Source organism: Clupea harengus, chromosome 4 (genome assembly GCF_900700415.2).
Source record: "Clupea harengus chromosome 4, Ch_v2.0.2, whole genome shotgun sequence".
NCBI classification, from domain to species: Eukaryota; Metazoa; Chordata; class Actinopteri; order Clupeiformes; family Clupeidae; genus Clupea; species Clupea harengus.
Window position 1 is genome coordinate 30,421,204 of NC_045155.1, and position 22,628 is coordinate 30,443,831.

Below are 22,628 nucleotides of genomic sequence, written 5' to 3' on the forward strand. Positions count from 1 at the left end.
TGGCAGTATAGCTGGCAATGTCATGCTGTGAAAGCTTTTATTCCATTTTTGCAAGGTGTTCCAACCAGGAAACACAGAACTACATAGTGCATATCCTGGATGGCTAGTGGGAAAGACACAGTTGTTTATCTGTCCTTCACATGACCATATGCTATCAAAATTAATTTGAGGATGGTACCAAAACTAGTTGCCTATAAAACCATACCTCAAAACGTGTCAAATTGTTGCATAGTGTTACTTTAAAGGAGCTTTATAGGCGTTGTTCAAGGCAGCCAATCCTGCAGTGTGTCTCCAGCATGTGGGGTCTTACAATAGCTCCTATTGCTGAAGCAATAGTGATAGATTCACATGTGGCAATTTACTTTATTTACAATTTACAAAAGCCAGGTACAATGTAATATATTGTTGTCTCTATATGTGTGTTCACTGTCCAGGGTGTTATCTTACAATCATGTTACTATAGATTTACATTCATTCAGTTATTTATTTATTTTAGTTAGCTCGTTTATACAATTATTTAGTTACTCGGTTATACAAAGTCACATACGGTGAAGGTGAGAAATACATTGACTTTTCAATGTGTGTTTTCCCTGAGAGTTCACTTAACCGGAGTAACAGGTTCAACATTTTCCTTAACCAGCAGCACTACATGATGCTAAAGTAGATAAACACTATAATTACACACACACACATGCATGATAGTGGGGCGGTAGTGGTTCAGGAGGTGAGGAGTCGTTCAGTAATCGGAAGGTTGCTAGTTCAATCCCGACTCCTCCTCACCAAGTGTCGAAGTGTCCTTGAGCAAGACACACACACACACACACACACACACACACACTCCTTGAGCAAGACACTGAACCCCCAACCACTCCCCACGTGAAGGTTGGCACCTTAGATAATAGCCTCGGCCATCGGTGTGTGAATGGGTAGATGTGTATCTGTAAAGCGCTTTGAGCACTGTATAAGTAGAAAAGCGTAATGCAGTCCATTTATACATACATGCTGTATACCTGCCTTGTGATGCGCTAACAGGCATTACAGCAGTAACTCAGAATTACTAAGATAAATAAGATAATTTATTTGTAGTTTGACCACAATCTGATCTGTGCAGATGGAAAGATTGTAACGTAAAGAAATGTGGCCTGTGTGTGTTAGTGTTTGTGCGTGCCTGCGTGCCTGCGTGCCTGCGTGCCTGCGTGCCTGCGTGCCTGCGTGCGTGTGTGTGTGTCTCCCTTAACTACTACCACAAGGAACTTAAAATCTCACCCTGTGTGTTATCAAATGGCTCATTCTGGCTTTAAAAAAAAAACCTGATTCACCAGATGAATAACACTTAATGGCTTTTGCGTTTGATGGAATCTGATTGTGTCATATTTGACTGAATCAGGTTCTGTCGAATCTTACTGAATTTAATCTAATTGAATCTACTTTGATTGGATCAAGAATTATACTTTACCAGACAAATGTGAGAGAATAAATGTAAACAAAGTAAACTGATATCCATACAGCACTGATATCACCCTGTCTTCTCAACCCTCCACACTCTTCTAGATGTTTGGCTTCATCAACCTGATCCTGTGGGGAGGAAACCTGTGGTTCCTCTTCAAGGAGACCGGCTGGCTGGGAGCCTTCGCCGGCACCTACGCGCCCTCTGCCGAGAAACCCCCTGCGCCCGACTCCTTCGGCCAGCAGGGCTACGAACAGGAGGGGTACGGCCAGCAGCAGGAATACGCCGGCTCCCAGGGGGGCTACCAGCCCGAGTACGGGCAGGAGGGCGGCTACACTGAAGGGGGCTATAACCAGGGCGGGTACAATCAGGAGCCTACTTCCTTCGCCAATTAGATGTGAGCCTGGAGGATGATTGACAGCTCTGTGGAAGTGAGTGAACATGCAAACGCAAACACGAGAACATGAGTGGATATGGTTAAGGTATTTAACAGACACTTTTGTCTCCAAAGTGACTTACAAAACATTAGAAAAACATTACTCTCAACAAAAGTAAACATTTTAAATTTAAACGAAAAACCACAAACGAACAGACAAGACAAGAGGTTGAAAGGGTGAATCGAGTGAACTAGTAAATGTGTGGGCCTGTAGTGATTGGATGTGTGGGCCTGTAATGATTGGATGAGGAAACTTGTAAATGTGTGGGCCTGTAGTGATTGGATGAGGAAACTTGTAAATGTGTGGGCCTGTAGTGATTGGATGAGGAAACTTGTAAATGTGTGGGCCTGTAGTGATTGGATGAGGAAACTTGTAAATGTGTGGGCCTGTAGTGATTGGATGAGGAAACTTGTAAATGTGTGGGCCTGTAATGATTGGATGAGGAAACTTGTAAATGTGTGGGTCTGTAGTGATTGGATGAGGAAACTTGTAAATGTGTGGGCCTGTAGTGATTGGATGAGGAAACTTGTAAATGTGTGGGCCTGTAGTGATTGGATGAGGAAACTTGTAAATGTGTGGGCCTGTAGTGATTGGATGAGGAAAGTAACACACACAGCAAAAAGTGCGTACAAGTAAAAACCATAAATAGATCCATTCATTATTTTAGACGAATGGACAGTGAAATTTCTCTGTTCTCGTGATGATCTCTGACAGCAGTAACAGTGCCTTATATACTAAGTGAAATGTTACTTTTGATACTTTTGATAACTTTTTTTATGCATATGATACTTCTTATGCATATTTATATATTTATATCTGATTATTCTTTTGACTTTACAAAGTTTACTTTCCTGTTCTACAGGCGGGGGAATTATAATTACAGCACGTGGACTCTGACAGCTACCCACCATTCCACACTCCACACACTGTCTATCTGTCTGTCTGTTTATTTGTGAGCTGACCAATGAATCTGCCATTCCTTTTCTAAAGGAGTGGCCTAGAGGAAATGGGAAAGGGTGCTTGTTTTAATGTGATGTACAGCTATTCCAGTTAGCAGCTGACTTTGAAGTGGAGCTGCTCCTCGTCGTCAAGGACGATTCACCAAAGCTCTCACAGAGTCAGTTACTACCAAGCCTATATTCGACCGCACGTGGCCGCAAGCTAGCACTCACGTGATCTGACAAGGAAAAAACTTGAAAACTCTACCAAACATGGATAAACTACTTAAATATATTTATTTATAGATCTATATCTTATATGGGAATAATTTAAGTGAAAGATGTGTTCTATAGTTATGTAACACTTGGGAGAATGTATTTGTGCTGTGTAAATATCAACGTATAAATATTGATATAAATTAAAATCATTTGTATGGACAGTTGTATAATTTTGTACTCAATATAAGCTGTTGTGCAAACTATATTGAGGTCAGAATTATTCAACTCATATTTATCTGAGTTCTGTTAGTAGCAGCTTGTAGTTCAGTCCACCTTTCATTTTTTTAAGGTTTTGTTGCTGTGTTTTGTTTGATTATTTATTTATTTGCGGATTTATTTTTATTTTCACACTACCTTTTCCTCAAAGATCTGGTGTGTTCATTTTAGAGGAAGCGACTTTTTCAATGTTCTTTTTTATTGTTGTGACTGTGTGTTGGAAGGAGCACAGATAGGTGACAAAAGAGTCACAGAGCAAAAAAAAAACAGTTCTAGAGGAATAATTATAATAAGATCTGAGAAGAGAAGAGAAGAGAAGAGAAGAATAGAGATTCAGATAAATAGAGAAAGGGTTTGCAGGAGCTGTGGCAGTAAGGACACTGACTTGCGGGGTTTTTGATTAATTCATTTTGTTCCATTTATGTTATATCCAGCATATGCGTCATCTAGAACCATTTTGTTGTCTTTTATATTTGATTCTTGACCTATTCTTCTGCATATGTACTTATACTCAGAATGATAGAATACCTCCACAAAAGCTGAAATGTATCAAGCAAACAAACTGGACAACAGCAGCAGAAGTAATTAGCATGGTCTTATGTATGGTATGCTTTAACAACCTGCTATGCTACTGCCATTGATGGTCTTACTCTAACAGGACTTGTCATTTTCAGACAAGGCGGATATGAAATCCTTTAGTATTTTTATGGCTTAAAAACGTTTTATTCTTGTTATATGGGGGTGTCTTTTTTTTGTTCTCTAGATGTCGACTGCTGTGTCAGTCTCTACTCCATAAGCGTGGACTGCATGTGTTTACCTTCTCTCCTTTTACCCAGAGGAGTCACAGCATGTCAATAGAACCAGCAAAACCCACTTCAGAGACACAGCCTGACAGCGCCAACTAGTTGCATTGTACAATCCCTTTATGCAATGAGAGTAGAGTGAAACTGCAGTGGGGCCCCCTCTGCCTCAGGCACATGTAACAGTGCGCTCAATAAACTCACCCTAATGATTGTCACAGTATCAAAGATTATCACTCATCACACACCTTCCTGTCTGTCTCTGTACCTCTCCTCTACAGTAATTGCTCAGTATTTGTACTTTCACAGCCATGCGTGTTTCTGAGAAGGGTGTGGTCCCCAAAAAATGAAAGGTGAGAATGAAAGATTCTTTCGCATCTGTGATTATGGAATGCACACAAGATCAGCTTGGTAACAAACAAAGGTAGTCAGGGCAACCAATACATCCTCTCATTAGAGCACTGCACAGAACATCAGCGCATCAACAAACAGAGGGGTCGTGTCGTTGTGGCAACCGGACTTCTACAGAAGAATCAATGCCTTGGGTCTGGATCACTCATTCTCTCTAACTGTCTTCGAACTTTCACAACTACCAACCATTCTAGACTGCAGAAACACCCTATACAATCTGCTGCCATGCACACACACACACACAAACACACACACACACACAGCCACCTCCCTGCTGTTCGTTTGGTGGCTCAATCAGACAGCACAAATGCAACTCTACATGTTCTCTTCCCTCTCGTTCTTTCTCTTTGTATCTCTTGCAAATATGGTAAATAAATAAAAACACTCAATTCTTAGTGGTGGATGATGTCTTGTGGTACTCTCAACACGTTTGGGTAGTGTTGTGTTATTGTGTATGAAGTATTCTTATTAGTATTATTAATAATGATCTTCATCCAGAGGGAAAACTGGTTATGCAGAAATTGTATACTTACCCGATGGAATACATGTGATACAAAGTCAAAATAAACTCTACATTATTCCGTTGAAGGCTGAACTTAAGTTGTGTTTTATTTCTTGCATACAATCATTACAATTGTGTTTGACAGTGAAGCTGATTTTATGAAATAGGCATGCACATACGGAGGTTGGACATTTATTCTCATTAAGGCAAGACAATGCCATGTGATTGCCTACACCCATCTTGAATGCCTACAACCTTATCTTGCCATCTTTCTGAGAAGCATCTGCAGTGGAGTTTCTGCCTTCCTGTTTGTCCCCCTACAGTTGTCACCCTCGCCTAGTCCTGTTGCCAAAACATTAAAAAAGTCTCGTCACTGTCAGTTTTTGATTCTGAGGAAGTTGTAGACTAGGTGTTGGTTTTAAGACATAGGCCACGCTACAGATGTTATATCATTAATACAAAACACACACACAAAGTTTTCCGCAAACATCTAGTAATATCTTCAAGTCTGACATAACCTACAGTTAGTTAAAGTAATCAATTCTCTTCAAAAAGGCTTGTCCGAAGTGACTTATTTAAACCCAGTTTGATCTCTGTCGCTTGCTCCCCAGCTCTATCTTGACTACCAAACACGCCTCCTCCGCCACAACCTCCCTCTCTCTCTCTCTCTCTCGGTTATGCCTACTCTCAGGAGGAAAAACGCGAAAGCCGACGCCCCGTTCTTTCTCAGATTTCCTTCTGGCTGCTTGATATTCACTTTAAGGGAGATAGACAGTCGGTGCTAAAGTTTGGCGCTCGTATTTTAAGCCGTGCCTCATAGTTTGGTTACGCAGAAAGTCAGCTTTGCATCAGTGAACGAGAAAGAAGTGTGTTGTTTTTACGATATAATATCGTACGCTATAATTTCACCACTGGTAACTTAATATCCATTGTCCGATAAGTAACCTTGTTGGACGTTTCCAGGGAGGAAACGAAGTTGCGACTTAAGCATTTTGTCATTTCAAGAGAAACTTTGAATCATGGCAGACTCAGGGGGAACACCAGCCTCGAACTTTTTGGAGAAGCTGAAGGCATACGTACGAACTCCAAAAGGAGCTATTCTGTCAGGAGAAATTGTAAGTTTTATTTACATTTCATTAATATCAATACTCACTATTTGTCGAACCAGTGATCGCCTAAGGTAGCTTCTCTGTTGCTACTTGTCGGTCATGGAAACTGTGACTATAGCACTGCTGCTCTCGTATTAAGTGGGGAAAAAAATAGATTAAATAGCCAACAAGCGACTTGTGACGATATTGCTCGACTTTTAGTGTTTGTTTTTTCTGTATAAACCACGTGTTTAGTATTCAAACTGTTTTACTAGCACTCACTCCTAATGGTGTTTTTGAAGTGAAAGTATTGCCAACTGATTCTACACGCCTGAGGTATGAATGATTAATGTAGCAGGTCGCAGTAACGTTAGTGGCTAGTTTTAGCGCTTTTTGACCTTTTGTCACAATCGTTACACTTCTTCCTGACAGCTTCCACCCGTACAGCTTGCAACGCACGACTGACTTGGACTGAGCGTACAGGTCTCAGGAAAGTGTATATAAATATCGAAATACGTTAAGCATCAACAGTGTACAATTGGCTACACCGTACCCAAATGTAAATAACTCTGTGTGATGTTTAACTTTCTAGCCAGAGATTTGCCTCATACACGTTTAACTGCCACCAGGTTAGGGGTGAGTTGTATGGGAAATGGTGCTGTCCTTCTTTAAACTTTATTCACATGCTATCACTCACTTCGCCGCAGTTATTTCACAAAATGTACAAAGTACAGAGACGGGCCACATCAGACCAGTCAGCAAGTTTACATGTTAACGGGGTTATACAGCTAAGCTGGGTCCGTTTGTGGGGGAGTCTTGGAGGACCATGTGGGCATGGAATGCGGACAATGTGCTGCAGATAGCCAGCTGAGCCACAGAGCTGCCAGGGGTCAAACTGTGGGGTCAGAAACTTTCACCTGGCGCTTTCAAACGTGTGAGTGCAGGCCTGTGTTGCTCTCTTTTCACTTAGCACCAAGCAGACAGAAGTCACAGGCCACACAGAGAAGGGGACTCGCTGATTAAGTACTTACGGCATACCATAGTAGATGGTTAATACTTATTAGACTTTGAGCTTTTGTAAGCTGTAGTGCTAATTTCATCTTTCTGCCTGTTATCTGCATATCTCGGTGAAACGGTCAGTGAAAAAAAGGAAGAAAGGGGAACTACTGCTTAAACATGTAAGGTGGTGCTGGTTAGATGAAGCAGGGTAAGGAGAGATCCCTTCAAAAAGACTCGCGGATAGATGTGAAAAGATTCCTGAGTCTCATAAACTCGCGTGGGTTTTTCCATTTTCCATTTTCATCTGGTTTGAGTTGAAAAGATATCACATAAAACTTCAGCTCCTGCAATAGAAATGTCCAGCAATGAGCTACAATAGAAACCCTGCTATTAAAAAGATAACATTAAACACTGGCCCCCATACTAATCCCCTGACAGTGTTTATGTACATGTGAGCACTGTAAACACAAGTGCTGCCAGCTCAGCTCAAATATATGCAAGGCAAGACTGCTGTGGTGGTATACCAGATACAGCTGGGTTTACCTATCTGAAACATTTGCATGTATGAGCTCAAGTCTTTTCAAGGGAATTTTTTTTGAATGCGTTCCATGCGTCGTGAAAGTGCTTTCAGACATGCTGTAGAATACGGTGTATATGTAGTTCCTGTGCCCTTTTCCGGCGATGAGGTAATTTTTTTTGCGCCACACAGCTTTTAACCAAAGACGTTCAACTCTGTGATGGCAGTTTGGTACAGCTCTCCTGTTGGCCTACATAGTTTGATTGGGTTGAGCTAAAATAGGACAAACATTGACAAGTGTTGCTCAGTCAACAGCTCTTTACTCCAGGCAACAACGTCCCGTAAAAAAAGAGAGCTTTGTGCTTTGGAAGCTATCCACAGCTGACATGATGTTTCTTGTCCCATTCTCAAATGTGTCAGTTGAAAGGTCAAATGACTAATTGTGTGTGTAGACTACTGACACACCTATATGTCAGGGTGGGCCCAAAACGTACCGACACACCCCATCACATTGGTGCAATACTAGATAAGAGTTTTAATAACTCTTATGATGCGTTTTTATATTGGGGGCAGCATGAAATGCACTTACAGGACAATGGGAGACATTTCAGAATTAAATTGAGACGGAGTATGCATTTGCTTTCTTTTTTGCCTATGGTCACATGACCTGTTTTGTTGGTCACGTGCCGCTGTATGTTATATAATTTGTTCACTGAGCCACCCATATCATGTGTGTTTAGTAATGAAAGCTTGCCCCTTATAGGTCAGGTTGGTGTGTGTTGGAGAAAAAGAGAGGGAAAGTGTGTGGGTGTCTGTCTGTCTGTTTGTCTGTCTGTCTATCGGTCTGTCTACCTACCTGTCGGTCTGCCATTGATGTGCCATGCCATTATTGATGTATAAATTCAGAACTTTGTACCCTTCTTATCACTGGTTCAGTGCATGTCTACGTGTGTGTCTTTGTGCGTGTGTTGGTCAGTCAGTGCATTTGTTAGTGTGTGTGTGTAGTTGTCAGTGTGTGTGTTGGTGTGTGCATTTGTCAATGCCCTCCTAGGTGTGTGTGTGTGTGTGTGTGTGTGTGTGTGTGTGTGTGAGCCCTTGAGTCCCTGTTGGTTGCACACTGCGCTGCAGACCCGCACTCATCAGGCGTCGACCCTGTCCTGGGCTCCCCGATCGTGGGCGTCCTCAGAGCACTGCTGGGTCTCTCATTGAATAGATCCCCATTGTGTGAGCCTCCCCAGCTCCCCCCCCCCCAACCTCTCCCTCCCCAGCCAGAGCGGCCGCGCGCACAGAGGCAGCTTGTGCCAGTCTCTGGAACACAGAAAGCCTTGATACATGTGTGTGGTGTTGGCAGGAGCGAGTGAAGGGTTAGCAGTGGAGAGGAGAGGAGAGGAGTGGGGAGTGAGTGAGGGGTGGGCGTGGTGGCTTGCATCATTCGTTTCTCCACGCCCTGCAGAACTGAGCTGTCCGCCCACTAATGCAAGCTGCTAGCCTATTCCATGTCCATTTGTCGCCTGCAGTGGCAACTGCAGCAGTAGTAGCATATGTGGCTGTCTCCCACATGACATATAATACACTGAATTATTCATCACGTTAATAGACACAAAGACTAAATGAGTATGATTGTAAGAAACTCTGAATGAAGGGTTTGCTAAAATTACACTGCAGTTGTGTGTGTGTGTGTGTGTGTGTGTGTGTGTGGATGAATTATCACTTTGTGTTTTCAATCTTGTGTTAGGCCCATACTTTTCCAAGCAATATGGTGTGCATGCAACGGTGTGTGTGTGTGTTGTTTTCTATGGGCTTAGTGAGATCATGTAACACCTTCATGATCACAGAGCCGGAGTGAATCTGCCGTCAGCAGAAGTGGTGTTGTTGCCTGGGCCAGTCCCTTGAGTAATAGGCTTCCTCCCGAGGCGCTGAGAGCCTTCACCGTGTGTGTGTGTGTGTGTGTGTGTGTGTGTGTGTGTGTGTGTGTGTGTGTGTGTGTGTGTGTGTGTGTGTGTGTGTGTGTGTGTGTGTGTGTGTGTGTGTGTGTGTGTGCTCCCTCCTAAGCAAAAGCAGCCTGCGGCGGCAGAGAGCCTTCACCTCGTGTGTGTGTGTGTGTGTGCCGTGGACTCAGAGCGGCGACCCTAGTTAGCCCACAGCTCGAGAGCCCCAGCTCTGCCATTTCCATCAAACCCACATGAGTCATGCGTCTATTTTTACCCAGAATTCCCCTCTATGTGGAAACCGTTATGGGGTACATGCAGCAAAATTGGTTTGGTGCCACACACACACACACACACACACACACACACACACACACACACACACACACATACACACACACACACACACACACACACACTGAATCACTAAATATAATGGGCCTTGGGCACTAAAGCACACACCCCATATATCTATATTTAAATAGAAAGCCATATTTGCCTGCCTTGGTAATGCCTGTAAGTGCAGGCACTGAGTCCATGGCATGGCACACACACACACACACACATACACACACACACACATACACACACACACTCTCACACACACACTGAGTCCATGGCATGGCATGGCGCACACACACTCTCTCACACTCACACTGAGTCCATGGCGCGCACACACACACACACACACACACACACACACACTCTCTCACACTGAGTCCATGGCATGGCACACACACACACACACACACACACACACACTCTCTCACACTCTCTCACACTGAGTCCATGGCATGGCACACACACACACTCTCTCTCTCTCACACTGTGTCCATGGCATGGCACACACACACACACCGACACACACACACTCCCACTCTCTCACACTTCTCAGGAGCGCCAGACTGGTAGCAGCTCAGGGCAGAAGCTTGATAAGAGTGTTTGCTTTTTTTTTTTTTTTTTTTTTTAATCGAGGGAGGAATGCCTTTTATGGTGTGTTGCAGGCCTCACTCTGAAAAAGAAAGAAGTCTGTACCGTAACAGCAAAACTAAAAGAACCACATCTCTCCAGGGGATACTACCGGCATACTACTCATCAGGCTCCACTGAGTACTGCGTGTTCGCTGACACAGTGTGAAGGGTCAAGCCTGCGAGTGGTGTTGGAAGGAAGCAGGAGTCTTGTGACTGACAATGTGCAGCGATGTGACCGCCGCTGTTGGTCAGGAGGGCGGGTCGAAAAACACTATCCCCCACCGACACTAACATCCGTCTGGTCTGGACCGGCCCCTGTGCTCTTCCTGTGTTCCCTCACTATGCAACAGGGGCTCTTAACTCTCTTAACTTTTCAAGGATTCGCTTGAGTGAAGATTTATGTTAGATATGAATTTGTTTGGATTCTGGGATAATGAAGAAGCTGGCAAATTTACACCAACAGTCCTTAGCACACGTCAGACGTGTTGCGTCATTTTTGGGAAGAAAGTAAAATGAATATAAGTATATTTTAGAGGGTTTGTGTCAGAGGCCTTGTTTTTCCTAGGAAGTAGCGCTACCCTAAATATGGCCACACTAGCAGCCGTCTGTGGTTAAGGCCCTTTTCCGTGGTAAGAAACGTCTCTTGCCACAGCACAACTGGGCCTTTTTTCCCCAGGGGTCCAGCTGTCGCTGACACACACACACACACACACACACACACACACACACACACACGAACACACAGCTGACACCAGCATGTCAGACGCCTGTCATTTTTACTCTCGCAGTTGTCCTCGCACCATGCTGAGAAATAGCTCGTTTATTTAGCGCCTACTGGTTAAGCTATATAACTCCCCCATTTGGTAGCTCTGGCACTCAACACTTAAGTCCTCTTATTTAAAACTAAAGAGGAGACGGCATATTTGCATGTCACTTACCGTTAATCACAAAATGTCTGTTTTGACTGGTGTTCCACTTTGAAAGTGAAATTTTACTCATCTTCTTTTCACTCATATTTTAGGGATAGTTTCACGGAATAACTGCTCTGTGACTCGTGTGATGACTCACAGGGTCCATTTATGTTTGAGAAACCACTCCCATATCCAGGAAGAGACAGAGAGAGTTCCTTAAAGAAATATTTCAGCCCAAATTAAAATAGATTTTTTTCAATGTTGAAAACATTTGATACTCTTGATACAAGTAGTTAATTAATTCATTCATTCATTCATTCATTCATTCATTCATTCAGTTCATTTCAAAATGTCTCGTGTGTTGCACCACAAGTATGGATAAGATTGTTAAAGACCTAGATGCTTGCTGTTTGAGGAAAGTATGTGAAGATTTGGGCATTTATGTATCGACTAACAAAAGCAAAAGAGGCCATGTGTATCCACTGGCCGTGTATCAATTGTGTGAAAACAAATGAGTTATGAAAAGATATTTAGTAATTACAGGGAGGGGGAAAGTGTGAAATTAGGTTTTGTTTGATGCTGGTGAAACTATTCCTTTTAAGGTCTGCAGTCCTATGACTTCTAATAGCTTGTGACACTGTTGGTCCAAAGCTTTAATTCTAACAGAACTGCCTAAGTGACCCAATATGAAAGGACTGTATTGTTGTCCCAATAAGAAGGGCTTTCTCTCTGGATAAACTTGAAATGTTGTGCTTTTCTTTTTTCTTTTTTTTTTGCCAAGGCCGCAGTCATAACAAACCCCAGACAAAGACATGACTATGCCCACTGCAGCAACCCGTTCTTTATGTCCACTGTTTTATCCGGCCTTTTAAACAGATCCTCAAGTCGAGTCTGACTCTGTGTCTCTCTGAGGCTTGTATTCGTAACCTAGCCTGATAGAACCAGGAGCAGTAAGTGCCCTGAACCCGAGCAATGTGTAACACAGTAAACAAATGTCTTCAGACAACACCAGATCCAGTAAACAGTGACTAATGACAGATGGCGATCTTCAAACGACACACACACAATGAGTGTAGTGACACGCAAGCAGCAACTGCAGCGGGTCGGAAAGCACATCGCCCAGTTTTCAAATATTTACATTTAAGATCCTCGCCAACCTCTTCTGCCACTTCCACAACTTCAGCTCTTTGACGGAGGCCACAGTCTTTGGAGAAGCCTGACCGTGTTCTCAGGGCTGTTGAGTGTCTCTCTTTTTTTTGAATGGCTGCTACCGGGTAGCATTCTTGGTTCTAATGTAGTGGGGTTAAGCAAGGGTTCTCTGTAGCATGCTACAGTTAACTACACAACAGTGCAATAATGTGAAATGTGTTGATGAAACAAGGCCAAGACTTACTCACTTACACACAAACATGCACACACACTAACAATTATGTTCTCCTTCACACACAAACACACTTACTCACTCCCTCTCTCTAACAGACACTTACTTCCTCCCTCACACACACACACACACAAACACACTTACTCACTCCCTCCCTCTAACAGACACTTACTTCCTCCCTCACACACACACACACACACACACCTACACACACACACGCTCACACCACTCACACCTTACCACGTGTTTTAGTGATTGAAAAAAAGCTCCAGTGGGCTCACACACACAGGAGGGAATTGTGGAATTTGGAACCCAAACGTTAGATGACTGACCCGGGCTGACAGCTGTGGGCTGTCCCTGCTAGGGCATTGGCTTGCCTTGTTCTCGTGACAAGTGACAACAGCTGTCATGCGCGTCACAGAAACCTCCGGCAGCCACTGTGTACAGAAGATGTAGTGTACAGAGGGCTGGTCAGGGGGCTGTCAATGGCTATCCATATTTTAAAGCCTAAATATTGACATTCATATAGGGGCTGGACTATTAACCGAAGATGTACTGAGTTCCATCTTTTCTACCATGAAGCAAAACACAACTTCATCACTGTCTTAGAACTTCTCCTTTCAGAAGAGAGATATGTGTTTCTCAACCCGCACTACAGGATGCAGTCCTTCTAGAACACTCTGCAGATCTTAGTTGGCTCAATGTAAGACAGCATGCGAGGGTTCAGAAGATGGCGGGTATGCAGCAGTCAGCTATGAAGGAGCAGGCCTATACTAGTTAGACAAGGAGATGGTGCACCCTTGCCCTAACCCTAACCTAACCCTCGTATTAATTACAGCGAGGAGCATGGGGGTCCTTCCACAGGAAACAAAGAAAATAATAGTGTTTTGCCGTTTATATATTCAAAGACTTTGGGGGAATTATTTTAAAACTGTAACCACTGTATATTTATTTAGAGATTCTCATATAAATAATTTGTGTAGTTATGGATATTGAACACTGACACTCTGACACTAGCCGCCACTTTTCGTGAAAAAGAGCTAAATCTAATCTGCTTCACTCAAACATTTAAAGGGGCATAAATGTCCACAATGCATTCATTTAGAGACCATTCATAACAAAGCCACAGATGAAAGGAGCCTGCTAACATGCTAATAGTATTTTCAAACATAATGCATAGTAGCATCACATAGCAGTGTTTATTGCTAATATGTCTATATATTTATCTCCTCATCCCTCTTCGTCTTCAAAGGTTACGTATGTGCAGTGCTCTGTAAAGCACCTTGAGACAATGTGTATGGTCAGAGGTACGATATATAAAAGACCAGTTGTAACACTTTGCTTTTTTGTATATTTTGTCTTGTTGCAAAAACTTCGGCATAAGTGACACCTTTCATTTCAACGTATATATGCAACGTACATCTTTCGGCCATATATTTACTTCACTAATTCCAGTACTTGTCATCTAAATGCAGTGAGTGCCGTCGGGACAGTTGTAATGTGTCGGGACAGTTGTAACGGTGACCAAGGACAATTATATAACATGCCAGTTCGAAGGGGTAAAGAAAACATTACGGAATTGTTGTTGTTTTTACAGGTTTTGTTTTCAAGTGAGATAGTCGCTTACAAACCAAAGATGTGACATTTTGGCAAAATTGATTCTCAATTCAACCGCACAGTCAAAATCTTGCTCAATACTTAAAAGTTACAAAATTGCCCCACAAAAACCACTTCAGTTTTTGAGACACAAGCTGAACTTTTGAAGATGGCATGCTGATGCCATCACACATGTTGTCTGTGAGTTTCCTCATAGATGGCGAAGGGCCAGTGGACCAATCGGCCCACTGTGGGCAGCACTGGCAGTCCTCTGGCCTTTTGCTCAGTGGTGTTTGGGTCGTCCGCTGGTGAGATACAGACACACGGCCCACCGTTGTACTACTTGAAGAAAAAACCTTTTTTTTCTTTATTCATTTATACTTCTTCATGTGTTTTTCATCAACCCTTAACCCTCTTTATTCATTTATACTATACTGTATTTTTATCAACCCTTGACATTTTTTGTGGATGTTACCAGTGTGTAACAGGTTTTTAATTGACCATGTCATTTCTAACCTTGAGAGCTGTCTAGTACCATGAACCTCTTCTGTTTAGTGCCGATATGTCACATTAAATACACTATGCCAGGATATTATTTAGAACATTTTATGTTACTTTCTTAATATCCACGTCCAGTTAAACCAAAGCTGATGGTCGTCTGAGTGCGGACCAGAAGTGACTTAGGTGTTTTAAAAGATGAAATAAGTGAACGTAAAAAAAAAATGGCTGAAATAAGAGCAATGACATTATTTTAATAGCGATGTGTCCCTCATAGAATGAATCATTACAATCTGAAGTTGGATGGCAAACCTGTAATGGGAGTGTGTGATGGTCAAATTATACTAAAAAGTAGTATTAGGGGGATCATTGACTGGATGTGTATAATTATTCGTGAGATAATGTTTTTACTGTTTACTGAATAACAAAAGATATTTGTCAAATTAACTGAGCTCTTAGTAGGTGAGTGTCACTGTTTACCAACTGAGGTGCATTTGTGTTTGGATTCATTGAGCAAGTAGGCTAGGTTTGTGTGTAGTTTCATTGAGCAAGTAGGCTAGGTTTGTGTGTAGATTCATTGAGCAAGTAGGCTAGGTTTGTGTGTAGTTTCATTGACAAGTCAGAGAGAGTCAGAGACCTTGCGCCCCACCAGTCTCTCTCCGGAATCAGTACTCTGAGTAGCCGTTTCGCTCACTTCGGACCACGTTAAAAACAAACTTTACTTTTGTAGTGTTTTTTTTTTGCGCCACAGCTCCCACTGCTTTTGTAGTGTTGCACTGAACTGAATCTCTCCCTCCTCCCTCTCTGTTTCCAGCTGATCAGCTTCATCATCATCATCTGCTATGCGGCGTCTCTGTACTCCGGCTACTCCTCCGTGGCCATCTGTGAGATGGTGTTTGCCATCGTCTTCATGGTCGTCTTCATGCTGGAGCTGGACAAGCAGTTCCAGGTCATCAGCTGGCCCTGGTCTGTAAGTATCACACAGAGAAACATGCCCGTCACGCATCGCTGGTGTGTTAGCATCTGGGGACATGGTGATTGGAGTGCTTAGATTAGCAGATAGAATATATATATTTTGTGCAGTTACACGTATTTTACAATCTATATTTGCCAGCTACCTATGCTCACACAGATCAGCATTTTTAAATTTAAATTTCCTAATTGTTTTTATTTATATAGCGCCAAAACAGAGCCAAGGGCCTAAACCCCCCTTAGAGCAAGCACAAAGGCGACAGGGGCAAGATAAAACACCCTGTTAACAGGAACCTTTAGCAGAACCTCAGCTCATCAAGGGGGCCCATCTGCTTGGAGTGTCTGAATGTCTCCTATTACTATATCAAAATAAATTGCAGAGATACCGGTAAAGACCTGTAGAAATATGTTTCACATAGTTACACTAGCATTTCTTCTTGCTTGCCTACATGTCTACATGTTTATATAGTGATCCATGACGCCATCCCCTTTTGGTTCCTAGGACTTGATACGCGCTGCGATTGGTTGTCTCCTGTACCTCATCACCTCTATAATCTGTGTGATTGGTGGAGGAGGGGACGGAGCACGCATTGCCGGCGGGGTGAGTCTAACTCTGATTGGCTTCTCAGTGGCGCTTACATCATCCCCTCCCTAAAAACCTGATCACTGTGGTGTGTTAATGCTGATAAGTCCTCTGGTACCTTTGTGGTGCCACCACCAGATTTAATGATGGATCTTGAGGTTCTGATGATGGCATTTCTGTCTGACCTAGCCTCATGTCGTGTCACATCACAATAGCTATTGTGTATTTATGGTGTATTTATGCGGCAGTAGTCGCCTATTGGGAACCTCATTTGCTAATCTATGTTCCGACCGTTTTATACATGTAGCGTAGCTATGTCAGTTATCGGACAGTGTCAAACATCGGCCATTCTGTTAAACAATCAAAATGCTAACTTTAATAATGGATTAACACTTGATATGCTCAGTTTAATAATGGGTTAACATGACAACGCGAACGTTTGCCAATAACACACGCCGTCCGATAATTAACACCGTTACGATAGTGTGTAGGTGACCTGGGAGTTTTAGATTAAATGGTAGAGTAAATGAGCCGATTCACCTAACTGCGTTAATGAACCGGTTCTATTTTCACCTGACTGAATCCTGATCTATGTTTCCTCCCAAAGGTGTTTGGTCTGCTGGCATCCATCCTGTTTGGTTATGATTCATACACAATCTACATGCAGATCAAAGGTGGCCGACAGCATTCAGCTGCTCCCACAGGTGTGTCTCTGTGTGTCTGTGTGTGTGTGTGTGTGTGTGTGTGTGTGTGTGTGGGTAGTACGCATGTGTGTGTTTGCAGGTTTGTGTGTATTTGTGGGCTTGCTTGCTTGTGTGTGTGTGTGTGTGTGTGTGTGTGTGTGTGTGCGTATGAGGATGTTTGCCTGTGTGGATCTGTGCTTGTTTGTGTCTCTGTGCGTGTCTGCATGTTTTTGTTTATTGGTGTGCTTGTTTGTGCGTGTGCATTTGTGCATGTTTGTGAGTGTATGTCTCTGTTTGAGTGAGTGTATGTGGCCATGTGTGAATTTGCCTGTGTTTGAATATGAGTGCGTGCGTACGTGTGCGTGTCTGAAGGCGTAGTTACACACTTATTGATATCATTGATGTTTCTGCTGTCCCTTTGTGTGTGTGTGTAAGTGTGTGCGTGTCTGAAGGCGTGCATCTCAGTGTAGTTACACACATATTGATATCATTGATGTTTCTGCTGTCCCTGTGTCTCAATGCTTTCATCTCTCACTTTTTTTGTAACAGATGAGGGAGTATAAACACAGCTACATGAAGGAATTAAAAACGACGACAGAAGATATTGAGATATCAAGGATGCGGTAAGATCTCCAACATTCGTCCCATCAGAAGATGAGCGCATTTAATCTCACACACACACACACACACACACACACACACACACACACACACACACACACACACACACACACACACACACCAACACCAACACCAACACCAACACCAACACCAACACAAAAACACAAACAGAGAAGGAACACCACATGGAAGGAAGGGCTTAACACGGAGCACAATTTATGACCAGTGGCACATGTTAAGGAGGACAAGAAGGACAGCAGGGAAAGAGCCTTTGAGTAAATGATGAGGAGTTGCAGCTGGTCAGAGACAGGATTCATTCATTCAGTCGAAGGTCCAGTCTGCGATTCTAGTCCCATACACCTTTTGTCAGATTCAGTGAATTGCTCCTCATGGTCCTCTAACGGTCCGGTGTTCGTACACAGAACCTGGCTCACTAAATGGGTAACAAACATAGTGGCTTGGACCGAGCCTTAAACCACTCCAGCCAATCAACATGGAGCTTCAGGAACACAGAAGGGAGGGGTGTAATGGAGCTCCATTTTCTAACAACCTTTTGCGAAACCAAATTGCTGCCTGCATCTTTAATAGTTCCCCACTTACCCCACATGGCCTAAGGCCCCCTTTTGAGTCTGGTGTGGTTTTTAGACCCAGTCTACTCCTATGAAAGGGAAAGATGTACACATCATACGAACAAAAGTAAATAATTACCTTATTATGTTCATTTTGGTGCTATTTTAGTTTTAAGCAAAACAGATGCTGCCACTCAGGGTGACGTGACTGTTGTAGGATTACTTTAGCGTACCACATCATTTCATTTCATTTTCATGTTAGCAAAAGATCGGTACCGGTTAATGTGATGTCTACCTGTCTCACAACAGCTACCTGTCCACTGACCGACCCCAAGTATCTAGGCATTTACCTGGGACACAGCAGCCCTATAACCTGTAACTATGACAGCCTTTCTCTGTCCTTAGTATAAACAGTTTTGTGGATGACAACCAAGAAAAAAGTGTGTGCTGTGTTTTCATGTAATACCAATGTTGTTGTTGTTGTTGTTTGGTTTGTTTGTTTGTTTTCTACATCCCCTCCAGAGGGTACACCTGGTTTGATGCTTAAACTTGAATTTGTGTGAGTTGAACATGTGCCTCCGTAGTGGAGGGAAGGGAAATTCTAATTTGGTGTTAAAATTTGTATATGTGTTTTCTTAGTTGATCAGGAAGTAGTCAAATAATGTCCTTGTGTCTTCACTGATGGCTAAACATACACTCAGTTGTATGACTGACTTGCAGTTCTGTTGCCAAATATTTCTCTGTGCTTACTGTGGTTCCTCTTCTTTGTTTCCAATTGTTCCTGATAACACATTCAACATTCTAAAGTGAGAGTCCATTTTTTTTAATATACTGTATTTGTTTAAAATAAAAAAAAAAGGATTCGTCTTTTTGTACTTTTTATTTTATTTGGAAATTTGCAAATTTGTAATTTGCAATGACTATTTATACGGTCATTCCTTTTTGTCCTAACAATTGAGGGTGTTCTGTGATTCTACAATCGCTCTCAGGCCCTAATCTTAGACTCTTTTAGTTTTTTCCAATAATGTCAACTCAGGATAAACCATTTTTCCTCTCATTTTTACAATGTTGAAGACTAATATAAGAGGCAGACAGCGATGTGTCTCCGTGTTTATTTTTCAGAGGGGAAATGTGTTATAGATGCAGTCGATGTTCTGTGTTCCTGCAATTGTTGTTTAATACACATGGCCGTTGCATTTTTTTCTGTGCTGTGGAAACATCATTAAAATACGTGTATCACTACTTGGGTGTCCCCTCTGTTTGTTTGTTTGTTTGTGTGTTTGTTTGTGTGTTCAGATATATTACCACTGAATTCCGCTACATTTCCATATTTTCCATGTTTCTCTGACACGCATAAATAAGGAGCACACATAAATGTGATAAAGATTTAAATCTTCAAGTTTAAATCCCCATATACAGCGGGTACATGGGTGAGCCTTGTTGTTCAGATCGCCGCATACAACCAGGTAAATAGGTGAGACTTGGTGTTTAGATCGCCACATACAACAGGTAAATAGGTGAGACTTGGTGTTTAGATCGCCACATACAACAGGTAAATAGGTGAGCCTGGGTGTCTTATTGACATCGCCATAAGAGATACAGCATACTGGGAGTATCCCTCTTTGCCCCGCAGGGCTGGAGCAGCAGGTGGCAGCATTGGACACTGAATATAAACGTTCAGAAACTGAGGCAGGTATGCCCCCGGAGTATGGCCCTTATATTTCACCAATACTTGCCTTAGAAGAACTACGGGAAAGAAATGTCAGATTCTCCCTTTTCCTCTTTAATCAAGTAGAAACATTTGCGCGGTGGATATTTCAACTGGGTGTTTGACAAAGCAGGTATTTTGTAGCGACACAAAAATGTCATTAGGGATTTTGTACTTCTGATCACATTGCAGGCTGATATTAGGCCTAACTGGTGCCAACCTTTTGGTCAAAGCAGGTAAACTCACCTACCCCCTCACCCTCTCACATGGAGGTATGCCAGAGCGCGCCAAATGCCAAAGAAGATTATAAAGGTTTTGTTCCTGTTAACATCCTTTCCCGTTTCATTTGTCCCCATTCTACAGACGCGAGACAGCGGTTGGTGAACTCCGTCACCACTCGTTGTGAGTGTGAACTCTCTGTGGCCTATTAACCCTTCATTCAAATATTTACTCTAAAGTTGGCCAGTGGGGTGGTTGGAAAAGGACTTTTCAAATGTGAGCAGAAGCGTTGAGTCAATACCTCAGTGTAAATCAGGTACACAGAGGTACGCCTAGGTTGATCCACAGAAACACAGTAACCCTCGACATTGTGACACCCAGATCTTTGAAAATCAGAAACCAAACTATAGTATATTTATATTTGACTAAGGTATTGTTTCAACTATGTCCACGCATGTCTTCCACCCAAAGCTGTCATTATATTAATGTCCTTTCAAAACAGGACATTGCAGAGCCTTGTAGCAGCTGTATATTTTCACTGTCTTGATTCTTGGCTTTCAAAAGGCCGAGGATAATCCACTGTTTGGGGTCAGTCGATTAATCCTTTTTATAACTCTCGTTGACCCTCGTTTGTGTTATAAACTAGAGGGCTCCAGAAGAGACATTCCCAGGAACATGATTTAAGAATGAAAGGTGTCCACGTAAATAGTGCAAGAGTTACAGCAGCCCTGTTCGATTATCAGGCTGGTACACTTTGATAATTACGCATAGCCTGCTTCGCACGGCTTCCAGACCTCTATGACTCCTCCTACAACCAGCCGGAGATTTCATGTCCGTAAAAAACTGGTGAGGGATTCTCCAGTGCTCATACATAATTCCATACAACATAACGTTGGGCAGGTTGTGGGTGTCTACGACAGACTAGGCTACTTTGTAACCATTACGTTACAACACTAAACAGTCCTCTAGGTGTAGCCCGCCTCTGCGCGTCACGCTCTGAACGCATTTTATGAGATCTCCCGAGTATCCTATCCTGTCCTCGTCATTCCGCTGGAAACAAAGACCAACTTAAACTGGAAGTATGTAAAGTTGAGATGTACGGGTGAACATGGTTGAATGATATGTGACGTCGGTCCGGGACTAAAGCAGCCTCATGTAAATACTCCCTAAAAGCCTTCCACAGAGTTTGGACAAATAAGCGGCTTGTTCTTACCCATTGGAAATGTTCACCCGCGGATCCAAAAAGCGACGCTCTAATCGTACGGTAAGTTCGCTCAAATTTCCTGATACCTTGGGCGATTTAAGTCAGTATGGCGGTGTTGACTGTGCGTTTCGTATAGGTATAACATTATTGTAGACCTAGTCGGTATTCTGTGGACTGAGATCGAGTCGGGGCCAGGGCTACTTAACTTTTTCCTCCCTGTCCTACCTGGGAAGTGGAGAAGAGACTCTACCTAAAGCAATGTGTGCGGTGTTCAGAGATGTGTCGGTGGTCCTGTTAGACAAAAAGGTTATTTTTTACATGTTAATGCTCGTTCTTCACTGCTTGTCTCACAGACTAACATGTTTTAGTTGGGTCTTTGATTAATATTTATGAAGTTTCTCGTCTTAAATGTAGTTTAATGACCCAATTTTGTCTATGCTAGAAGAATATTAAATTATAGTTTCGGAAGTTTTGCTTAACTGACAGTATGTCTAATGCTTAATGACAGAAATTATTTAGCGTTGTTCTTTTCTCTTAGTTACAATTGCGTTGTGAAGGAGGTGCTTAAGGGGTAACGTCACTACCGCTCACCTGAGCAGGTTACCTCCGACAACAACTTTGAAGACCACCTACATTTAAACCTTGAGTAGCCAAGGCTACCATGAATCAGAAAAAAAAACTCAGGAGATTCTGGTGCTTTGGGCATATATTACTGTCCCTAAGCTTCCTTAATACCTTGGATACCACAGTGTTCTTATTTCATCTCTGCCCCAAAGACACAAATACCAGAAAAAAAGGGGGGGGGGGGTGGGTGGTGAACTGTCACTCTCAGTGTCTATGCCAAGCAAGAATGGTGGGCAGTAGTGGTACTAGTTTTCAGCTGTGCATGAAACATCTGGCATGCTGCAGCCTTGGAGGCTGTCCAATGACCTTAAACACGGATACTGTTCACCCTGTAAAAAGGAGCGCTCAGGACCCACACTGAGATGTGCAGCGCTCCGGGGGGTGTGGTGTAGTAATCCATGCAGTTGCTCCTAGCTATGTTCATTCTGATACAGACCTGTGGTTATTTCAAGGGGAAAGACTGGGTTGTTGATCAAGGGATTGTCACTCAGCAGCACGTGACGCTGAAACATCCTCTGACTGACGT

General features: G+C 42.8%; 3 protein-coding genes across 4 annotated transcripts in view; all 3 read left to right on the forward strand.

The window, feature by feature from the left end:
* sypb (synaptophysin b) overlaps positions 1-5,116 on the forward strand; it is a 30,142-nt gene extending 25,026 nt beyond the window's left edge. The window contains exons 6-7 of the mRNA XM_012820067.3: positions 1,552-1,878; positions 2,747-5,116. Of these exons, the coding sequence (XP_012675521.1) occupies positions 1,552-1,842 (291 nt within the window). The 3' untranslated portion in view covers positions 1,843-1,878; positions 2,747-5,116. The remainder of the gene's footprint in view (positions 1-1,551; positions 1,879-2,746) is intronic.
* A 566-nt stretch (positions 5,117-5,682) lies between these two features.
* On the forward strand, positions 5,683-19,589 carry plp2b (proteolipid protein 2b). Of its 2 annotated transcripts, XR_004163619.2 has the most exons (6): positions 5,683-6,145; positions 15,734-15,889; positions 16,394-16,492; positions 17,082-17,178; positions 17,707-17,780; positions 18,657-19,589. XR_004163619.2 is itself a non-coding variant. In XM_012820095.3 (5 exons), exons 1-5 carry the CDS (start codon positions 6,050-6,052, stop codon positions 17,718-17,720), a joined length of 462 nt encoding a protein of 153 aa, XP_012675549.2. In that variant the 5' UTR covers positions 5,684-6,049; the 3' UTR covers positions 17,721-17,858. The 2 variants fall into 2 exon arrangements, 1 of the variants encoding a protein (XP_012675549.2); XM_012820095.3 differs by lacking the exon at positions 18,657-19,589 and having other exon boundaries at positions 5,684-6,145; positions 17,707-17,858.
* Positions 19,590-21,046: 1,457 nt separating this feature from the next.
* The window catches only part of prickle3 (prickle homolog 3), a 58,444-nt gene continuing 56,862 nt past the window's right edge, over positions 21,047-22,628 (forward strand). Inside the window, exon 1 of the mRNA XM_012820066.3 lies at positions 21,047-21,538. Within this exon, the coding sequence (XP_012675520.2) occupies positions 21,497-21,538 (42 nt within the window). The 5' untranslated portion in view covers positions 21,047-21,496. The remainder of the gene's footprint in view (positions 21,539-22,628) is intronic.